At 43.6% G+C, this 16,230-nt stretch overlaps 1 protein-coding gene and 1 long non-coding RNA gene across 3 annotated transcripts; one reads left to right on the plus strand and one right to left on the minus strand.

Annotated features, from left to right (window-relative positions):
* Window positions 1–1,887: 1,887 nt before the first annotated feature.
* Window positions 1,888–15,738, minus strand: NSMCE4A (NSE4 homolog A, SMC5-SMC6 complex component). 2 transcript variants are annotated; one of them, XM_061403697.1, is made up of 11 exons: window positions 15,314–15,725; window positions 14,502–14,579; window positions 11,869–11,999; window positions 9,593–9,744; window positions 7,476–7,575; window positions 6,638–6,728; window positions 5,660–5,754; window positions 4,039–4,087; window positions 3,081–3,166; window positions 2,904–2,990; window positions 1,888–2,037 (listed from the first exon to the last, which is right to left on the minus strand). In XM_061403697.1, exons 1-10 carry the CDS (start codon window positions 15,603–15,605, stop codon window positions 2,916–2,918), a joined length of 1,149 nt encoding a protein of 382 aa, XP_061259681.1. In that variant the 5' UTR covers window positions 15,606–15,725; the 3' UTR covers window positions 1,888–2,037; window positions 2,904–2,915. The 2 variants fall into 2 exon arrangements, 1 of the variants encoding a protein (XP_061259681.1); XR_009733850.1 differs by lacking the exon at window positions 3,081–3,166 and having other exon boundaries at window positions 15,314–15,738.
* On the plus strand, window positions 11,990–14,511 carry LOC133239490 (uncharacterized). The gene is made up of 2 exons (XR_009733851.1): window positions 11,990–12,381; window positions 12,933–14,511. It is a non-coding gene; the product is annotated as an uncharacterized LOC133239490 (long non-coding RNA).
* Window positions 15,739–16,230: the final 492 nt, after the last annotated feature.

Here is a 16,230-nt window from a genome sequence, read left to right on the forward strand (position 1 = left end):
TTTTCCAGTTTATTGTGATTCACACAGTCAAAGGCTTTGGCAATCAATAAAGCAGAAATAGATGTTTTTCTGGGAACTCTCTTGCTTTTTTGATGATCCAGCAGATGTTGGCAATTTGATCTCTGCCTTTTCTAAAACCAGCTTGAACATCTGGAAGTTCATGGTTCACGTATTGCTGAAGCCTGGCTTGGAGAATTTTGAGCATTTCTTTGCTAGAGTGTGAGATGAGTGCAATTGTGCTGTAGTTTGAGCATTCTTTGGCATTGTCTTTCTTTGGAATTGGAATGAAAAGTGACCTTTTCCAGGCTTGTGGCCACTGCTGAGTTTTCCAAATTTGCTGGCATATTGAGTGCAGCACTTTCACAGCATCATCTTTCAGGATTTGAAATAGCTCAACTGGAATTCCATCACCTCCACTAGCTTTGTTTGTAGTGATGCTTCCTAAGGCCCACTTGACTCTACATTCCAGGATGTCTGGCTCTAGGTGAGTGATCACACCATCATGATTATCTGGGTCATCTTTTTTGTACAGTTCTGTGTATTCTTGCCACCTCTTCTTAATATCTTCTGCTTCTGTTAGGTCCATACCATTTCTGTCCTTTAATGAGCCCATCTTTGCATGAAATGTTCCCTTGATATCTAATTTTCTTGAAGAGATCTCTAGTTTTTCCCATTCTATTTTTTCCTCCATTTCTTAGCATTGATTGCTGAGGAAGGCTTTCTATCTCTCCTTGCTATTCTTTGGAACTCTGCATTCAGATGCATATATCTTTCCTTTTCTCCTTTGCTTTGGGAGCTGTTTTACACATATGTTTAAAACAGGCCCACGTGCTGTCCAGCAAGCCACTGGTTATGTGCATCTGTGGCTTTTCAGAGAAGTTTAGTTCAAGAAACTTGGGGGAATGTTCAGGATACAGATGAACTACAAATCATGAGATTCCTAAACTGGTGGAAGGGGAACCAGGGAGAGGACCAAGTAAAAGGATGTACAGTTTTCAGAAAGTAAAGTTTTCAAGTGTCAAATGCCTAGTATTTATCCACTGGATTTAACAATTTTGGAAGCATCACCAGCAGTGAGCCTTTAGGATGGTGGGAAAGGAGGTGCCCCACAGCATGGTGGGAGCACTCATGAGGAGACAGCAAGTGATTGTTACTTTAAAAGGAGGTAACTTGAGAAGGGTCACAGTAATTTTTAGAAGACGAGAGATAAACAGGGTTGAAGGGCAAGTGCTGGGTCTGGAGAAGGGATGACTCACAGCAGAGACCGGGGATGGGGACACAGGAGACCAAAGCCTCTGCAGATGAGACAACTCTACCTCTGACATAAGAGGGAAGGAGTGAGAAAGGACGGGTGGAGAAGAGCGGGAAGAGGAACCAACTAGGACTCAGAAAGAACATCAAGGACGGACCTGACGGCCCAGCACCCCTGGGAGCAGCATCACTTGACCCGAAGCTGCACAGCTTTTCTCTGTGGTAGTCAGCAGCCCTCAGGTGCAGAGAGGACTACTGTTAAGATGAATCCAGGGTTGGCGTTGCCCCAAAAAGTGGTCTGGCTTGGCTTGAAAGAGGATTGAACAGTTCCTTGTGTGTAAATCACAGGCTGAAGCACATAAAATTGCTGATATTTGACTGTATCTTACCTATGAAAACAATTTCATATGGTACAACCTAATAAGTGTTGACCTGACTGGCTAACTTTACAGCTAAAAAAGATGCACAGAGAACCATAATGATCTTTAAGCCATTAACAACCTAACTAAAACTTTCAATGGGATAGGGCTAGATAAAGCAGAAACTCTCCCAAGAACAGAAAATACAGAATAACTGCAATTATTTGTGCATATGGCAATGAATTTCCTTTAATCCAAGACAAATATGACAAATTCCTTAACTATCAAAAGCTACATTTTATTAAAAACAATCTGTCTTTAAAAATGTTTGATCATACAATATATACAATACATGCTGCTTTCCTTTTTGGATTTCAGCACCCACTTGAGTCCTAAAAAACAAAGGAGGGAAGCATCCACTTGAGTCCTAAAAAACAAAGGAGGGAAATAGCTGGTTAACAGTTTATAAATGGTAAATCAAAAGTTCATTTAAGATGCATAAAGGAAATCTACCAACCAGCTCCTCCTCAGGGAGGAGGGCCCAAGTAAACCCACAGTATAGATCTAATGTCAGTTCTCCTCTTTCCTTCAATTACCTTGGAACAAAAGCTCAAATAATTGAACCATATATTAAGAGTTTACACTAAGTACTGAAAAGCTAATTTTAACTTTAACTCAGAACCCCACTTTACAAATTTATAGAGAAGGAAAACCAAGCAGAGTAAGACTGACTTGCCTGACATTTTAAAGGGGCAGAGCCAACAGGATCCCATCTCCTGATCCCTACCCACAGCTGTGTGCAGTACAGAATACCAGGTCATTTCTAAGATTCCCTTTCCCATCTCCTTTATAAAAATGGAGAATTATTTCATAAGCAAAACACAGGTTTCAGAAATGCCTATTACCAACATCATTCCAAGATAGTTCTACTTTAATTTTCCTTTTCTACTTTGTCTGCATAAAGTAAGCAAAGCTAATGGGACAGTGAACAAAACTGATGGGAGGATTCAATATTCCATTATCTCATTTATCCATTTATTGTGGGGGTGGGGAGAATGCCAAACCAAGAACAATCTCTGCTCTCTTTCAACTGCACATCTTAAGATGACCAAAGTAATCAATCCAAAGGTGGGAACTTGCAACCAATGGGTTGTGTTCTGCCCTTCTCACCAGTTACACACAATTTTAAGAATGGGGCACTAGAGGGAAGCAAAATCCAAATTTCACCAGAAGATGAAAAAGTGAGACAGAAACTATGATAAATACATGCAGCTGTCCCATGGGAAATGTTACCTTCAGCTGGTGTCAAGCACTTAGCCTCTGCTGGCTCTGACTTGAAGTAATCACAGGCTCTGAGATCTCAAAGGTCCTCACAATCTCCTGGTAGAGAATAGACAGCATGTGGGCACTGAGTTTACAGCAAAGGAATTCTTGGAAAAAAATTGCCTGGGGTAACATGCAGGGCTTTACCTCCCAGTCTCGATAACTCAAAGCTATAATTGCTTGATTCCTAATTTGAGTGTTTCCTCCACTTTCTTCATTAATATTAACAGGCTCTGTTTGAGAGGCAAAGTTTTCAAATCAGAAGAGGTAATCTGAACAGAAACCAATGAATAATAGGAAAGACACCTGTACCAAGCAGATGCTTAGAATATTATATCCTTATTAGGAATTCATGCATTAGTGTTGTATTATTACAATAGAAAGTAACCCCGCTTGCTTCCATTAAAAAAAAAAATACATATGGTAAAATAACACATTCCAATCATTTGAAAAACTCGGCATATCTACGAACCAAACAGAGAGCTAAGGTCTAGTGTGTCCAGTATGAAAGTAAGAACTTTTTAAAGGAACTGGTAAATGCAATGAAAACACTTCATTCTGTACAGTAGGCCTTAGAAGGCAAAGAGTAATGGAGAATGTGAATCATTCAACAAAATTAAGATTCTCTCTGTATTAACCATGCTCTTTAATATTTACTGACATTTGTAAATTGTATAGCAATGTTCTTTTTTGACATCAATTTTCTAACTGTGAGAGATATTTAAATGAAACTTGTATATAAGAGGCAAAAACATAAGAAAAAAAAAAAAGATTCTGGAGAGGAAGAGCTGACATTAGGGATAAAATAGAAGGAAACTACAAAAATAACTGTAATTACAGACTTTCTAAATTAAAATTGAAGGGAAACTACATCATTTCTTGTTATTCTTCACAGCAGTAAATATTGAATCAATGACAGAACTGAATCCATCAGTTTTAAACTATGATCAAGTTTTCAGTATTTTCAGTTAGTTGAGGAAGACATTGTAAAAGTTTGTCGCCTAAAATAAAAACTCAATTTACATTTAATAAAATACATTTCACACCCTCCAGTAACAAATACATTTTCTTTAAAACTAACTTTTCTGGACATAGAATCATTTACCTATTACTGGCAGTCGGTCTCGGTCAAGTCTTATTCTTGCAAAACCATCCTGTAACACAAAGACTAAAATTTAGATTCAAAACCTTCAAGCATTGGATGAAAAAATTACTCAGTGAGAAAATTCTAAACCTTATACAATCAAAATATACCATAACAATAGTGTGGAGTGTATACAGACAAGCCTTCTCTAACATCTCCCTCTACATGGGGTATCTTTCGGGTTCTAATCAGCTTGCTTACCCAGGCACAACCTCATCCCCAAGATCTCTTAAATAAAACTACAACCATCTTGGCTCTTTGACTGATTCATACTTTTTGAGTACTCCACATTTTATTATTATGATTATTTTTTGGCTGAGCCATGCAGCTGGTGGGATTTTAGGTCCCCCACCAGGGACTGAACCCAGGCCCTCAGCAGTGAGAGCGAGGAGTCCTAACCTTTGGACTGTCAGGGAGTTCCTGAATACAACACATTTTATGATGCATAATACTATCACTGACCGTTGACCGAATATGCTTTAGTTATCATTTCTGAAAAAACACTTTTGTCCAAAAAAAAACCACTTTTGTCAACACAAGATTCTATTTTGTTAAAATTGAATTAATCTTAGAAGTCCAGGATTGCAACCGGACATAAGACTGAAGACAGCCTAGAGAAAATTCTCAAGGTACACTTCTGAGAATTTTTCTTTTTTTTTCCTCCTGAACCATCTGTTTTGAAATTACTTCAGACTTAAGAGTTACAAGACTACTGCAAAGACCTCCCATACATTCTTTCCCCAGGGTCACCAACTGTTCGTGTTTTGCCATATTTATATTACTGCTTTCTCTCTGAAAGTGAAAGTGTAGTCACTCGGTCGAGTCCGACTCTTTGCAACCCCATGGACTGGCTTCTCTGCCCATAGAATTCTCCAGGCAAGAATACTGGTGTGCTTTGCCATTTCCTTCTCCAGGGGATCTTCCAAACCAGGGATCAAATCTGCATCTCTTGCATCTCCTGAACTGGCTGGCAAATTCTTTACCACTGTGCCACCTGGGAAGCCCTTTTCCCTACAACTTCGGGATATATTTCTTGAAAACAAGGGTATTTTCTTACATAACAACTAACAAATTTGGGAAATTTAACATGTATATCACATAGTGACCTAATCTGTAAGCTCCAAAAATGTCTAAAATGTAAAAGCAAGCACTTAATTTTTTAGCTAGTTTCTTTGGCCTGTGACTCGTCAGTGTTCTGCTGCTGCTGCTAAGTCGCTTCAGTCGTGTCTGACTCTGTGCGACCCCATAGACGGCAGCCCACCAGGCTCCCCCGTCCCTGGGATTCTCCAGGCAAGAATACTGGAATGGGTTGCCATTTCCTTCTCCAATGCATTTAAGTGAAAAGTGAAAGTGAAGTCGCTCAGTCGTGTCCGACCTTCAGCGAACCCAGGGACTACAACCCACCAGGCTCCTCTGTCCGTGGGATTTTCCAGGCAAGAGTACTGGAGTGGGGTGCCATTGCTACAATGGGTCTAAAACACATACTGGTCAGTACAAATTCCTTAGCCACCTCTCATCTATACCTGTTATTATTTACTCTTTTAAAAGCAAAGAAAAACAGAGAAATAATCTTAAATCTTACCCTTATAATAAAAGAAACATGAAAGATGTTTTCCACTGTCCGGGGGAAAGAATGTGGATCAACCACAAAGTCAAAGAAGGACATCGGAGTATCAGCTAAAGACAAAAGAGGAAAAAATTCTTCAACAGAGGAAAAATTACTTTTGCTCATCAATTAAGACTAATATTCTCTAGTATTAACCAAAGAAAGGAAGTGGGCATTCATCCTGTTTTGGGATGGAAATCAATACAACCCCACTGGAAGACAATCTGGTATATCTATTAAAAATCTGCATGCCCACTTCCCCGGCGATCCTCCTTTAAAAAGCCATCCTACAGAAATATTAGCACACGTGCACAAAGTGGTGTGCCCAGATTTTTCACTCCAGCAGTTTATACAAGAGAAAAATGCTATAAAGAACTTGTCCACTAACAGAGGATTTGTTAAATGTATGATACAGTCACCCAATGGGAATCATTGAAAAGAGTAAGCAGGATCTGCATGTACCAATATGGGAAAATGTCCAAATGGACAAGTCATCTTGCAGAAAAATGTGTATATTATTTTGCTTTGAAAAAAGCAAAACACCACCATCACCAACAACAAAAAATCCCAACTACTTAGTTGTATATTTATTATGACTGACATAGACATGAGAAAGTCTGAAAATACACACATCACATTTTGTAAGTGGCGACCTCGAGGGAGTGAGGTCAGGTAGAACAGGAACTTGGCTTTTTACTTTTCTCACGTCTTTGGCATGTTTTATTTTGTAACAGAAAAAATATCCCGTCTTTGAAAAATAAAAATGAGAATTTCCTTCACCAATGTTCTCATGGGATTTCTAGAGAAGTCTCATAAAAGACATATCAAGAAAAATCAAAATGATTCAAGCATTACATATATGCCTTTTAAATAAAAATAGCTTCTCATTGCAAGTGACACAGGCCTAACTGACAAATACAGGTTGCTCCATTTTGAGCTTGGTATCGTACTTACGATCTTCTTGAAAGTATGTTTGCAACAATCCCAAGATTCTTTCCACTTCTTTTTCTGTTGCTTCTTGATGAGACTCTTCCATTCTTTTTAACTGAAAATATAAAGCTGTTATCAAGCAGACTGACCTACTTGCCTGCCTGTTAACCTTTTCTGCTCTCTTCCCCAGCCAAACTCCTCTAAATATCTTTTACTTAGGATTTCTAACAGTTTTTATTCCTGTCTTAAAATTGACAGTTAAAAAAGATTTTCCTAGCTTTAGTAACATTTTCATATGAATTATCTGAGAGGAGTAACATGACCAAATCCATCATTTTCAGGTTGAATGTAAAATAGCAAATTATAAAAGGGGCAGTGGTTCTCACCTGGGAGTGATTTTTCTGCAGCGCCACCCCACCCCCCACCCCCACGATGAGACATTTTCTAACACTTGGTTGTCATACTTGGGATGGGAGGGGGGAACATGAGAGGAGGCTGTTACCATCTACTGGGAAGAGGCCAAGGATGCTGCTAAACATCCTACAATGCACAGGAGAGCCTCTCACAGCAAAGAATTATCCAGCCCCAAATGCCAACAGTGCCGAAGTTAAGAAACCTGTTTTGGGAGAACTAATCCATACTACAGAAATGGGTTAAGAACTAAGACAAGTGGCCCATCCAATAAAATGTTTAAAGACTAAACACCTCAAAAATGATTCAAACATTAAATGGTTACTTTTTAAGTGACAGAGCCTGACTCCAGACCCAAACCCTGAGAAAAGACAGCCAAATTACAGGTATATGATACTAATGGCTATTTTAAATTAAGCGTTTTAAAAAAGCAACATTTGAACAAACAAACCTGGGCAGGCATTGCCTGCTGCTCTTCTATCATACGAACTTTTCTTGGACGTTCAATTCGTGGCTTTGGCACAGGGCACTCTCCTTGTATTGAACCCAACCTAATGAAAAATATGCTTTCATGTCTTTGTTTTTAAAACAAACTAATTTCACTAACTGAAAGCAGTTCCCACAGCATCCTCAAATTCAGCCCAGGCATCAGTGGTGTATGAGTGACATGGGACCAAGACTCTGTCGGGTTTGTGACAGCCTTTCTGCTCCTTCTGTGTTTCTCAAAGAATTCAACCAGGTTCCTCCCCAATACCTTTGTATTTTACTCTCAATAGTAAGTCAATCAATATGCCCTCTGTGGTCCTCCCAGCTAGCCTGTTGTCTGTTTCGCAGAGCCAGCTTCAGAGATCAGGGGAAGGACGAACGTGTGTGGGGGACGGGGATGAATAGCCCCACTGGGCTTTTGGGGGTGCCAGAGCAGAGCCCCACTGCCTGGGACTCCAGAACACACCTGTCTTACGAGATAACAGGTAAGGCAGAGGCCATGCGATTCCTTTCCCTTTTGGACTCCCTCCACCTCCCAAAACCCTACAGCAACAGACATAGCAGGCAGAAAACAACCAGGGCCCAGAGAACGCAGTCCCCTGTGGTCCCTGCACTGGAGGGAATCAAAGCATACAGTAGAGATCATGTGGGCGCTAAGCTGCTTCAGGCATGTCTACTCTTTGTAGCCCATGGGATTCCCCAGGCAAGAATACTGGAGTGGGTTGTGGTGCCCTCCTCCAGGGGATCTTCCAGACCCAGGGATGGAACCCGAGTCTCTTACATCTCCTGCATCAGCAGGTGGCTTCTTTACCACTAGGGTCAACCGAGAAGCCCAAGCAAACCTTACCAGATGGAAAGAAAACATGGGGGAAAGGTCACTGCAGGCCAAGGCAACAGCAAGTACAAGCTGCAAAGCTGTAAGTAAATCATTAGCCGCAAATTGGGCTAGATGATGACAAAGGGTTTAAGTTATATAACCCAAGGCTATCTTTCTGTTTTTTTTGGACATGCCTCGAGGCTTGGGGGAATCTTACTTCCCCGACCAGGGATTGAACCCACACCCTTGCCAGTGAGAGCTTGGAGTCCTAACCACTGGACCACCAGGGAATTCCCAAAAGGCTATCTTTAGATCCTGCATTTATGGTGGAGCCTAGTTCAACAGCAAAAAAAAAAAAAAAAAGATTTAGACTTTTCCTATAATAAAGAAATTTGATCTTTTTGCTGTAATATACAGTGATTCTGGGCACTTGAATTAAGGGAAGTCTTGTTAAAAACAGATGCCTTGGAAAATAAGAAGAAAACCCAGATGCCTGGCCCTGCACCATAGACTTATTAAATCTACATCTCCAAAGCCTTCTGAAGCACTACCAATCTCAGGAGGTTTAGAAGGGCACTCAGGATAGACAAATGCCCTAAGCTAACCACTTAAGGAAGAAACCACTTGAGTGGTTGCCCTGGAGAAATTATCTGCTGGTTATTTTAAAGGCTGTCTTACAAAAGAACCAGTAAGGGTTGTTCTTAGCGTCTTCATATGACTGAACTAGGAAATTAAGACAGAAGCCAATTCCATTTGAGTATAAAGAAAAGCTTTTCAAAATCAAAGCTGCATCCAAAAAAAGAGGAACTGGGCAGTTTATGTGACAGTGACTCAACTAGTCTTCAAATACAGGACAGCGATCATCTGACAGGGATTATATATAATAAATGGCACTTTACGTATATTGGTAGACTCTTAAGATACCTTTCATAGGAGGTATCATCCTCCTACGTAATAAGGACTTTTAAAGATGATAAAGCCAGACATTATGTCACAGACCTAAAGTCTCCCATGCTAGAAGGCAAAGGTGCCAGCAGAGTGCCCTGATAAGGAGGTGCCAGCCCACGGCCTTTCCTGCTCCAGTTAAGCTGGATGAGGATCCATCCACAAGATATTATGGGCTTTTAAATCAAACTTTAGAAAGTCTCCAAGCGATGGCATCATGACTGTCTCCTCTACAATACCAAATAATTGTTGTCCCTACAATAAAATACAATTTAAGGTTTACAAATGGCTGGTCTGTCAGATTTTCAAAATAATCTTACAGAAAGTGGAATGTATGGGTTTTATTAAAGGTGTTTTCTGCTGTTTTGCCTGATATTTTCCAGGAGTCATAGACTATGAATTCCAAATCAGAACTGTCTTCATCACGGATGAGTTCTTCAGCTTCTAGCGGATTTACACCCATATGAGTCAGCTACAAAAACGAAGGGAAACAGAAACCCCAGTTAAGCCACGAGCAATCATTCAGGGCACTCAATTATCTCTATCACTACACAAAAGGCCAGAGGCAAAGTCTGTTTTCAGTGTCCTAACATATTGGCTCAATTTCTTATTACAAATTTCCTGTTTTCAAAGGCACCTTTCTTTTTGGCAGAAACTATTCTTCAAGGTACTCAGGACTTTTTGGTGAGAAAGTGAGATGATCCAGACCAACGGGTCCCAACTGGAGCAATTTAACCCCCACAGGCATTCTGTCTAGAGACACTTTTGATCGTCACAACTGGGTGGATGGCAGGGAGGGCTGTGTTACTAAATGCCATAGAGGGCATTTAGTGGGTAGAAGCCAGGATAGTGCTCAGCATCCTACAGCAGGTGCCAACGAAACAAAGACTCAACCAGCCCAAAATGCACTTAGTGCCCAGGCTGAGAAACCCTGCTCTAGCCCCTGCAGGCCGAGGGGCGGGCAAACCAGAACTTAGCTCGCTGGGCCTGATCTCACACAATGCATTTTTATAACTATCAGCAATACTGAATTAGCATAAAAATAGAAAATCACATCCCTAAGCAAACACTCTGAGATAGAACATGGAAGTTTAGCTGGCTTTCAATTTTCGTTTCCAGCCAACCTCCTGGAGACCGCTGATTAGCTTGCAGATTAGGTTTTCCAGGGAGCAGCACCTAGCATAAGGGAGATTCACTCATCTTAAAGGTTACTTCCTGGGAAGAGTTGGCGGAAGTCTAATAATTCTCTTATCTCAAGCTATCTTGCAGAAAGTGTATTAAATTTGCTTTTATGAAAGTACATTTTTATTACATTATAAAATTATGAAATGCCTAGAAGTTATCAAATTAAAACAGCAATACCATATATAAACAGTAATCAAAAAGCCCTCAGAGAGCTTAACCCTTTAAAGGCAGTTAAACTTTGAAGAAAAGAGAGGCTGCCAGAACCCAGTCAGAGACACAGTCAGCACTGTTCCATTCTCGTGCCAACCATTCTACCACTGCACACTGGGAGGAAGACATTTCAGTTTTTATCTGGTCAAATCTACCAATTTTTTCTTTATAGTCCTTATATTTGGTGTAATACTTGAAAAAATCCTCCCGCCAGAGTCTAGACAGCTATTAAATTGGGGGTCTGCATGGACCGCTTTAAGACTTACGGAATTTAAAGTACAAAGCTCACCCTGATAAATAAAAGTAATTTTTAAAAAGATTACCCAATATATAGTCAACTTTATTGAGCATTTTCCAAAATGCACTTCACTTCAAGTTTTAAAAAAAGAAAAATTTAAGGTTTAAAATTTAAGTTAAATTTTTTTGTTGTTAAATTTTTTTAAAAACATCAAAAACCTCATCTGCCTCATGCCTTTACAAAATAATTTATCTTTTCGGATCTCATGGTACTAAATCATTTTAATAACCTTTTAACAAACAGAAAGTCAATGTCCTAACAGAAATGCTAAGACAGAGGTTGGCTCAAAGTAAAACCAAGATGAAGAAAAAAAAAAGTAAAATACAAAGTTCATCTCATTGTGTTTTTTGGGGGCAAAAAATTCATCAAGCAAAAGTTTCAAAATTTCGGGTAACCACCATCCAATCACTAAGAGGCAAAGACAGTTGAATAAAACAACAACAAAAAACAAAAGCAGAACCCCAACCATACGCGTATGGTTCTGGAATATTCTCAAAGACAAATCAAAACATGCCCCTCCACCAGACATAACTCATGTCCAGCTGTACTTTACCTGCATGTGGGCTTCTGCCCAGCCTAGGACAAAGGTCCCAGGTCACTGAGAATGAACTCATGAACTGACAAGTGAGTGAGGCAAAAAATGTCCATTTGAAATAAACCTAGCACCCTGAGTCTTAGAAGGCTAGGAGATTTTCAAACTGTTCTAAACTTCCAATCTAGATTCCACCACGTAGTTCGATTGTCCTGTGTTTAATCTGGTTAAGATCTCTCTGGAGGAATCTCAGGCCCAAACAAAAGGGTAAATAAGTGAAGACCATGTGATATGGATATAAGCAAAGTGGATAATTGTACACTATGTGAGATGAAACATTGTTTATTACGATTCTGTAGCTTTGAACTTACTAGAGTTTCCACGTATCGTAACATATCAAACGAGTTCAGGTCAGAACGCAGCTGCTTTGCCTTCTCTTTGCCCAAATCTGAAGCCAGAACAAGAAAGTGGGCATCTAGAACTGCTTCTCTTGCTCGGGACACTGTTCGAAAAAGAAGGAACATGCTTATCCACAGGCATTTTCCCAAAACTTCCAACTGCACTTACTCCCCATTTCCCATTGGACCAAAAGAAAAAAAAAAATCTCAAACACACTCATCTCGGTGTAAAAACAGGTTCCCCTGCTCAGCTCACCTAAAAGGCCAGCTCTCTCTACTACACTGTTCCTGCTTCTGGGAACTGAATAAAAATTTCTTCATTAACCGCAGTTTAACAAAACCTCCATCATCTCTAACACTGGCTGTTCCCTCGGACTCCAGTAACCCATCCAGGCACTATTAACAGCTGTGTTGACGATGGAAGCCAAGCTGAATGCCCACGGTGTGTAAGGCGCTGTGCTTGGGCGTGGCCAAGACCGGTAACAGGTAAGTTGTCAAGGAGCTTCAGGTGAAGTTCCGTGCTGGGCAGGTAGTGGGAGATGCAAACTCTGCCTGGCAGCACAGGTCCCACCAAATGAACAGCCTACAGGCAGCAGGGCCATGACCTCCAAGGAGGGATGATCCAAAAAGGTTCATCTTTTAACATTTAAGATAAGCTACAGACAAGAAAGGATTTAAATAAAAAGAAACAAGAAGGAAACGGGGCCAGGAAACAGGATGAGGTCTAGGGAGATGGGTGGGGAGGGTTCATTAGAGAAAGACACAGCAGGACTGAGGGAATCAGTTAGACCAGACCCCGAAAGGGAACAGGCAGTGTGGAACAGTGCTCCGGGAACACCAGCAAAGGCGAACTGAAAAAGCAGCCAACAGACAAACCCGGCAGGCAGAGTTCAAACACACAAATGCCTCTCCCTGGCTTGCTCCTCAAGGCCACTTCATTTTAATTTCTGATTGCCCAAACACTCCTCAGGCTGATGAACGCACTGACTCCAAGTTTTGAATTCATATGCACAATTTTCTCCCCGGTTTTATTTCAGGAGAATTACTGTGAACATGACAATGAATGAGAGACAAGAGGCAAAAGCAAGGGACCAGTTCCTGGGCTGTTCTAGACCTCCCCTCCCCGCTGCCGGCCCATCACTGCCACAAAAGCTGTGAGAAAAGTGCCCATCTCCCACCGATGGATTCAAGCCTCTGAAGAGTTACAGAACATCCAATCCATATATATGGAGGATGCAGAATTCTTTGTTGGCTGACTGTCTCCTAGGGCCCGGTTGAGTAACTGTGTCTTAAAAAGGCGACCCAGCTAGCATAGTGGAATTGGCCAAGCAGGAAATGATCTGTTAATCAACAACTTTTCAGTGGTGGGTGAATAATAGGGGACAAGGGGTCAAGAGCAACCCTGAAGAGATAGCCTGGGCAGGGGGTTCCAAGCTCAGAAGAGAAGAAAAAGCTAGAGAGAGTGGAGGAGGGGTTGCACCAGGTGGAAAGAAAGAAATGTTCTGGTTCTCAGAGAACATGTGGAGTGGTGGTGTCCAGGCAGCGGCCAGCTCTGTTGACTTCTTCACCTGCATGGGTCTGCACTCTCCTCTTCTGCTCCCATAGAATTTAGAGAAAGGCCAGGAGGGAAAAGTAGTCTGAGGACTTGTCCCCAGGCTCTGTGACCCAGTGCCCACACCATCAGGGGCTGCCTGACCTGTCCTGTCTTCAAACACAGAGACCACTCTTAGCACTAACACTGCTGCTGCTTTTCATTCAAACCAAGCTTTTATTTCAGAGCCCTCTTCACCCCCTACAATGCTAGAGTTCAGTGCTGAGATTCTTCTTTTTCTCAGGCCCCTCCCCTCACTGGAGACCAACAGGGCCACCTGAAGACACGGCCATCCCCACTGGGTTATATTAGGTGGACCAAGAGCGAGGAGCTTAGGGATGGGAGGTCGGGAGGAAGGCAGGAAAAGAAACAGGGTGTCAGAAACCAGCTCAGTTCTTTCTTTAATACATCCAATGCATCCTGGGTAGTCAATAGAGTAGAAAGATAAGACATAAAAGTTCTCAGCAGTCAATACAGTAGAAACAAAATACACAGGAAGTTCTCAAACTTGAACAAGCAACAGAATCACCCGGGGCGCTTGTTAAAACTGGCTGCTGCTCCCCACCCCCACCCCAAATTTCATGTAAAGCTCTTACTACCTGCTTGTACTTTTGAAAGTGAAAGTGAAGTCGCTCAGTCGTGTCCGACTCTTTGCGACCCCGTGGACTGTAGCCCACCAGGCTCCTCTGTCCATGGGATTCTCCAGGCAAGAATACTGGAGTGGGTTGCCATTTCCTTCTCCAGGGGATCTTCCCTGACCCAGGGATCGAACCCAGGTCTCCCGCATTATGGGCAGACGCTTAAACCTCTGATCCACCAGGGAAGCAGGGCTTAGGGCCTGATAGTGCACAACCACAGTAGTGGTGCTACAGGGAAAAAGGTTCCAAACCTAGGAAAGCACTCTTATAAATGGGGGTTGTTTGGTGTCAAGCATTCGGTTCTCAGGCAAAACTAATTAAAATTACCCTAAAATATATGATCACAGAAAGCTTCCTTTCATAAAATAATGAATTACCTCCATTAAAGAGAGTGTTGGCCTCTTCAAGGACCTCTGTTAACTTGTCGCTGGCATTCAATATATCCTCCCGGTTTTCTATTTTAAAAAAATAGAAGCTTTGGGAAAGGTGCTCATCATAGGCTAACAAGTCATTGACAGAGTAACCAGCTGCAGCTGGAGAGCCAAGTCCCAGCCCCCACCCCCAACCCCACCCCCGCTCCCCGGTGGAGTTATTTTCAAGCTGTATTTCTTTAACCAAAACGGCCTGACAACAGAAAAGATGACTACCCCTTTAGCAGAATGAACTTGGAAAGGGGACCCACTTGGTTGCCCCTAACCTTCACCCATGGGCTTCCACGCCTTCTGCAGCCTCTGAGGAGCGCTCTTAACAGAAGGGTTCTCCAACTCTGCAAGCCACATCTTGCAGAACCGGGCCACCCGGAGTCAGAATAGGTAGGTCCAGGGTGCGCTGGAGAATTTGCATTTCTGGCAGCTACCGCGGGCGGGCGACTGCCGGCGGGGAATCGCTGGATGTAAGAAAATGCGCCCCGGCTCCTAGTGCCTCCTCTCCCCCGCTTCCAGACCGCGCCCGGCCTCGGGCGGTTCCCCGCGCTGGGGAACTCGGGGGGTCCCCCCCCCCCCCCCGCCGCCAGGGGGCTCGCGCGCCCCCGCCAAGGTCGTGCATTGCGATCCGCACGACAGATGCGCGAGCGCCTCGAAAACCCCGAACCCGGGCGCGGCCGGGCGGCGCAGGGCTGGTCCCGGGCTGCACGAACCAGCCGGGCCGCGCAGGGCCTGCGCGAGGTTCCCGCCTCGCGCCCCTGCCTTACGTTGGACCGAGTTGATAAGCGCGCGGTACTGATGGCGGATCTGGCGGCAGAGGCTGGGGTCGGTCTCCTCCTCCAAGCTCGCTGGGTCTATCATCTCGTCCCCGGAATCCGACGGTTCGGTATCCTCCAAGCCCGGGCGCTCTGGGGCCTCCCTGCGCTCGGGCGCGGCGCCGCGGCGGGAGCCGGGCGACAGCGGGGACCGCGAGCGGGAGCGGGAGCGGGTGCGATCCCGGTGCGGGTCGCGGCCCCGGCCCCGGCCCTCGGGCCGGCGGCCGCTGCTGTCCCCGGACATCGCGCCAAGCCTCCTTGCAACTTTGGAACGGCGGAAGTTCGCGCCAGAAACTGAAAGCCCTGCACAACTGAGCTCCTGCTCTCCGCGGAACGCGGCTCCCTTGCCGGAGCGAGCGCACAGCGACGCCTGTGGCTGGAGGCCGGCGGCAGGGGCCGAGGCCGGGGGCGCAGTGGTCACAGCGCCGCCAGGCGGGCACCGGGCGGCTCAGGCCCCTGACCTTGCGCGCCCCTGACTTTGGATACCACTTTAGGTGCTTAGAATCTTCGTGGTCTGGTCCTCCGTGCCCACCCCATTAGACTTTCACCTTCCCCGGGGTCTCCCTGGCTCTCCCGGACCCAGCCACACCCTTAAAACAAATATTTAGCATTCTTCCAGGTGGAAATTCATTCCAAGCTCCAGACAGAAATATCTGGGACATTGCCAGGTCATGGACACGCAGACCGTGTTTGTTGATCAAGGCTCCTGCAGTTAAGCAGGATGCGCGCTGGATATGGAGACGAGATGAGATTCTGCCACTCACTATCTGTGACCTTAGTTCCTTGAGCCATTATGGCCGGGACCCAGTGGAGTTTATGAATAGCTGGTAATCCCCCCTCCACTTTTTTTTTTTTTTTGAAAGTGAAAA

Source organism: Bos javanicus, chromosome 26 (genome assembly GCF_032452875.1).
Source record: "Bos javanicus breed banteng chromosome 26, ARS-OSU_banteng_1.0, whole genome shotgun sequence".
Lineage (NCBI taxonomy): Eukaryota > Metazoa > Chordata > Mammalia > Artiodactyla > Bovidae > Bos > Bos javanicus.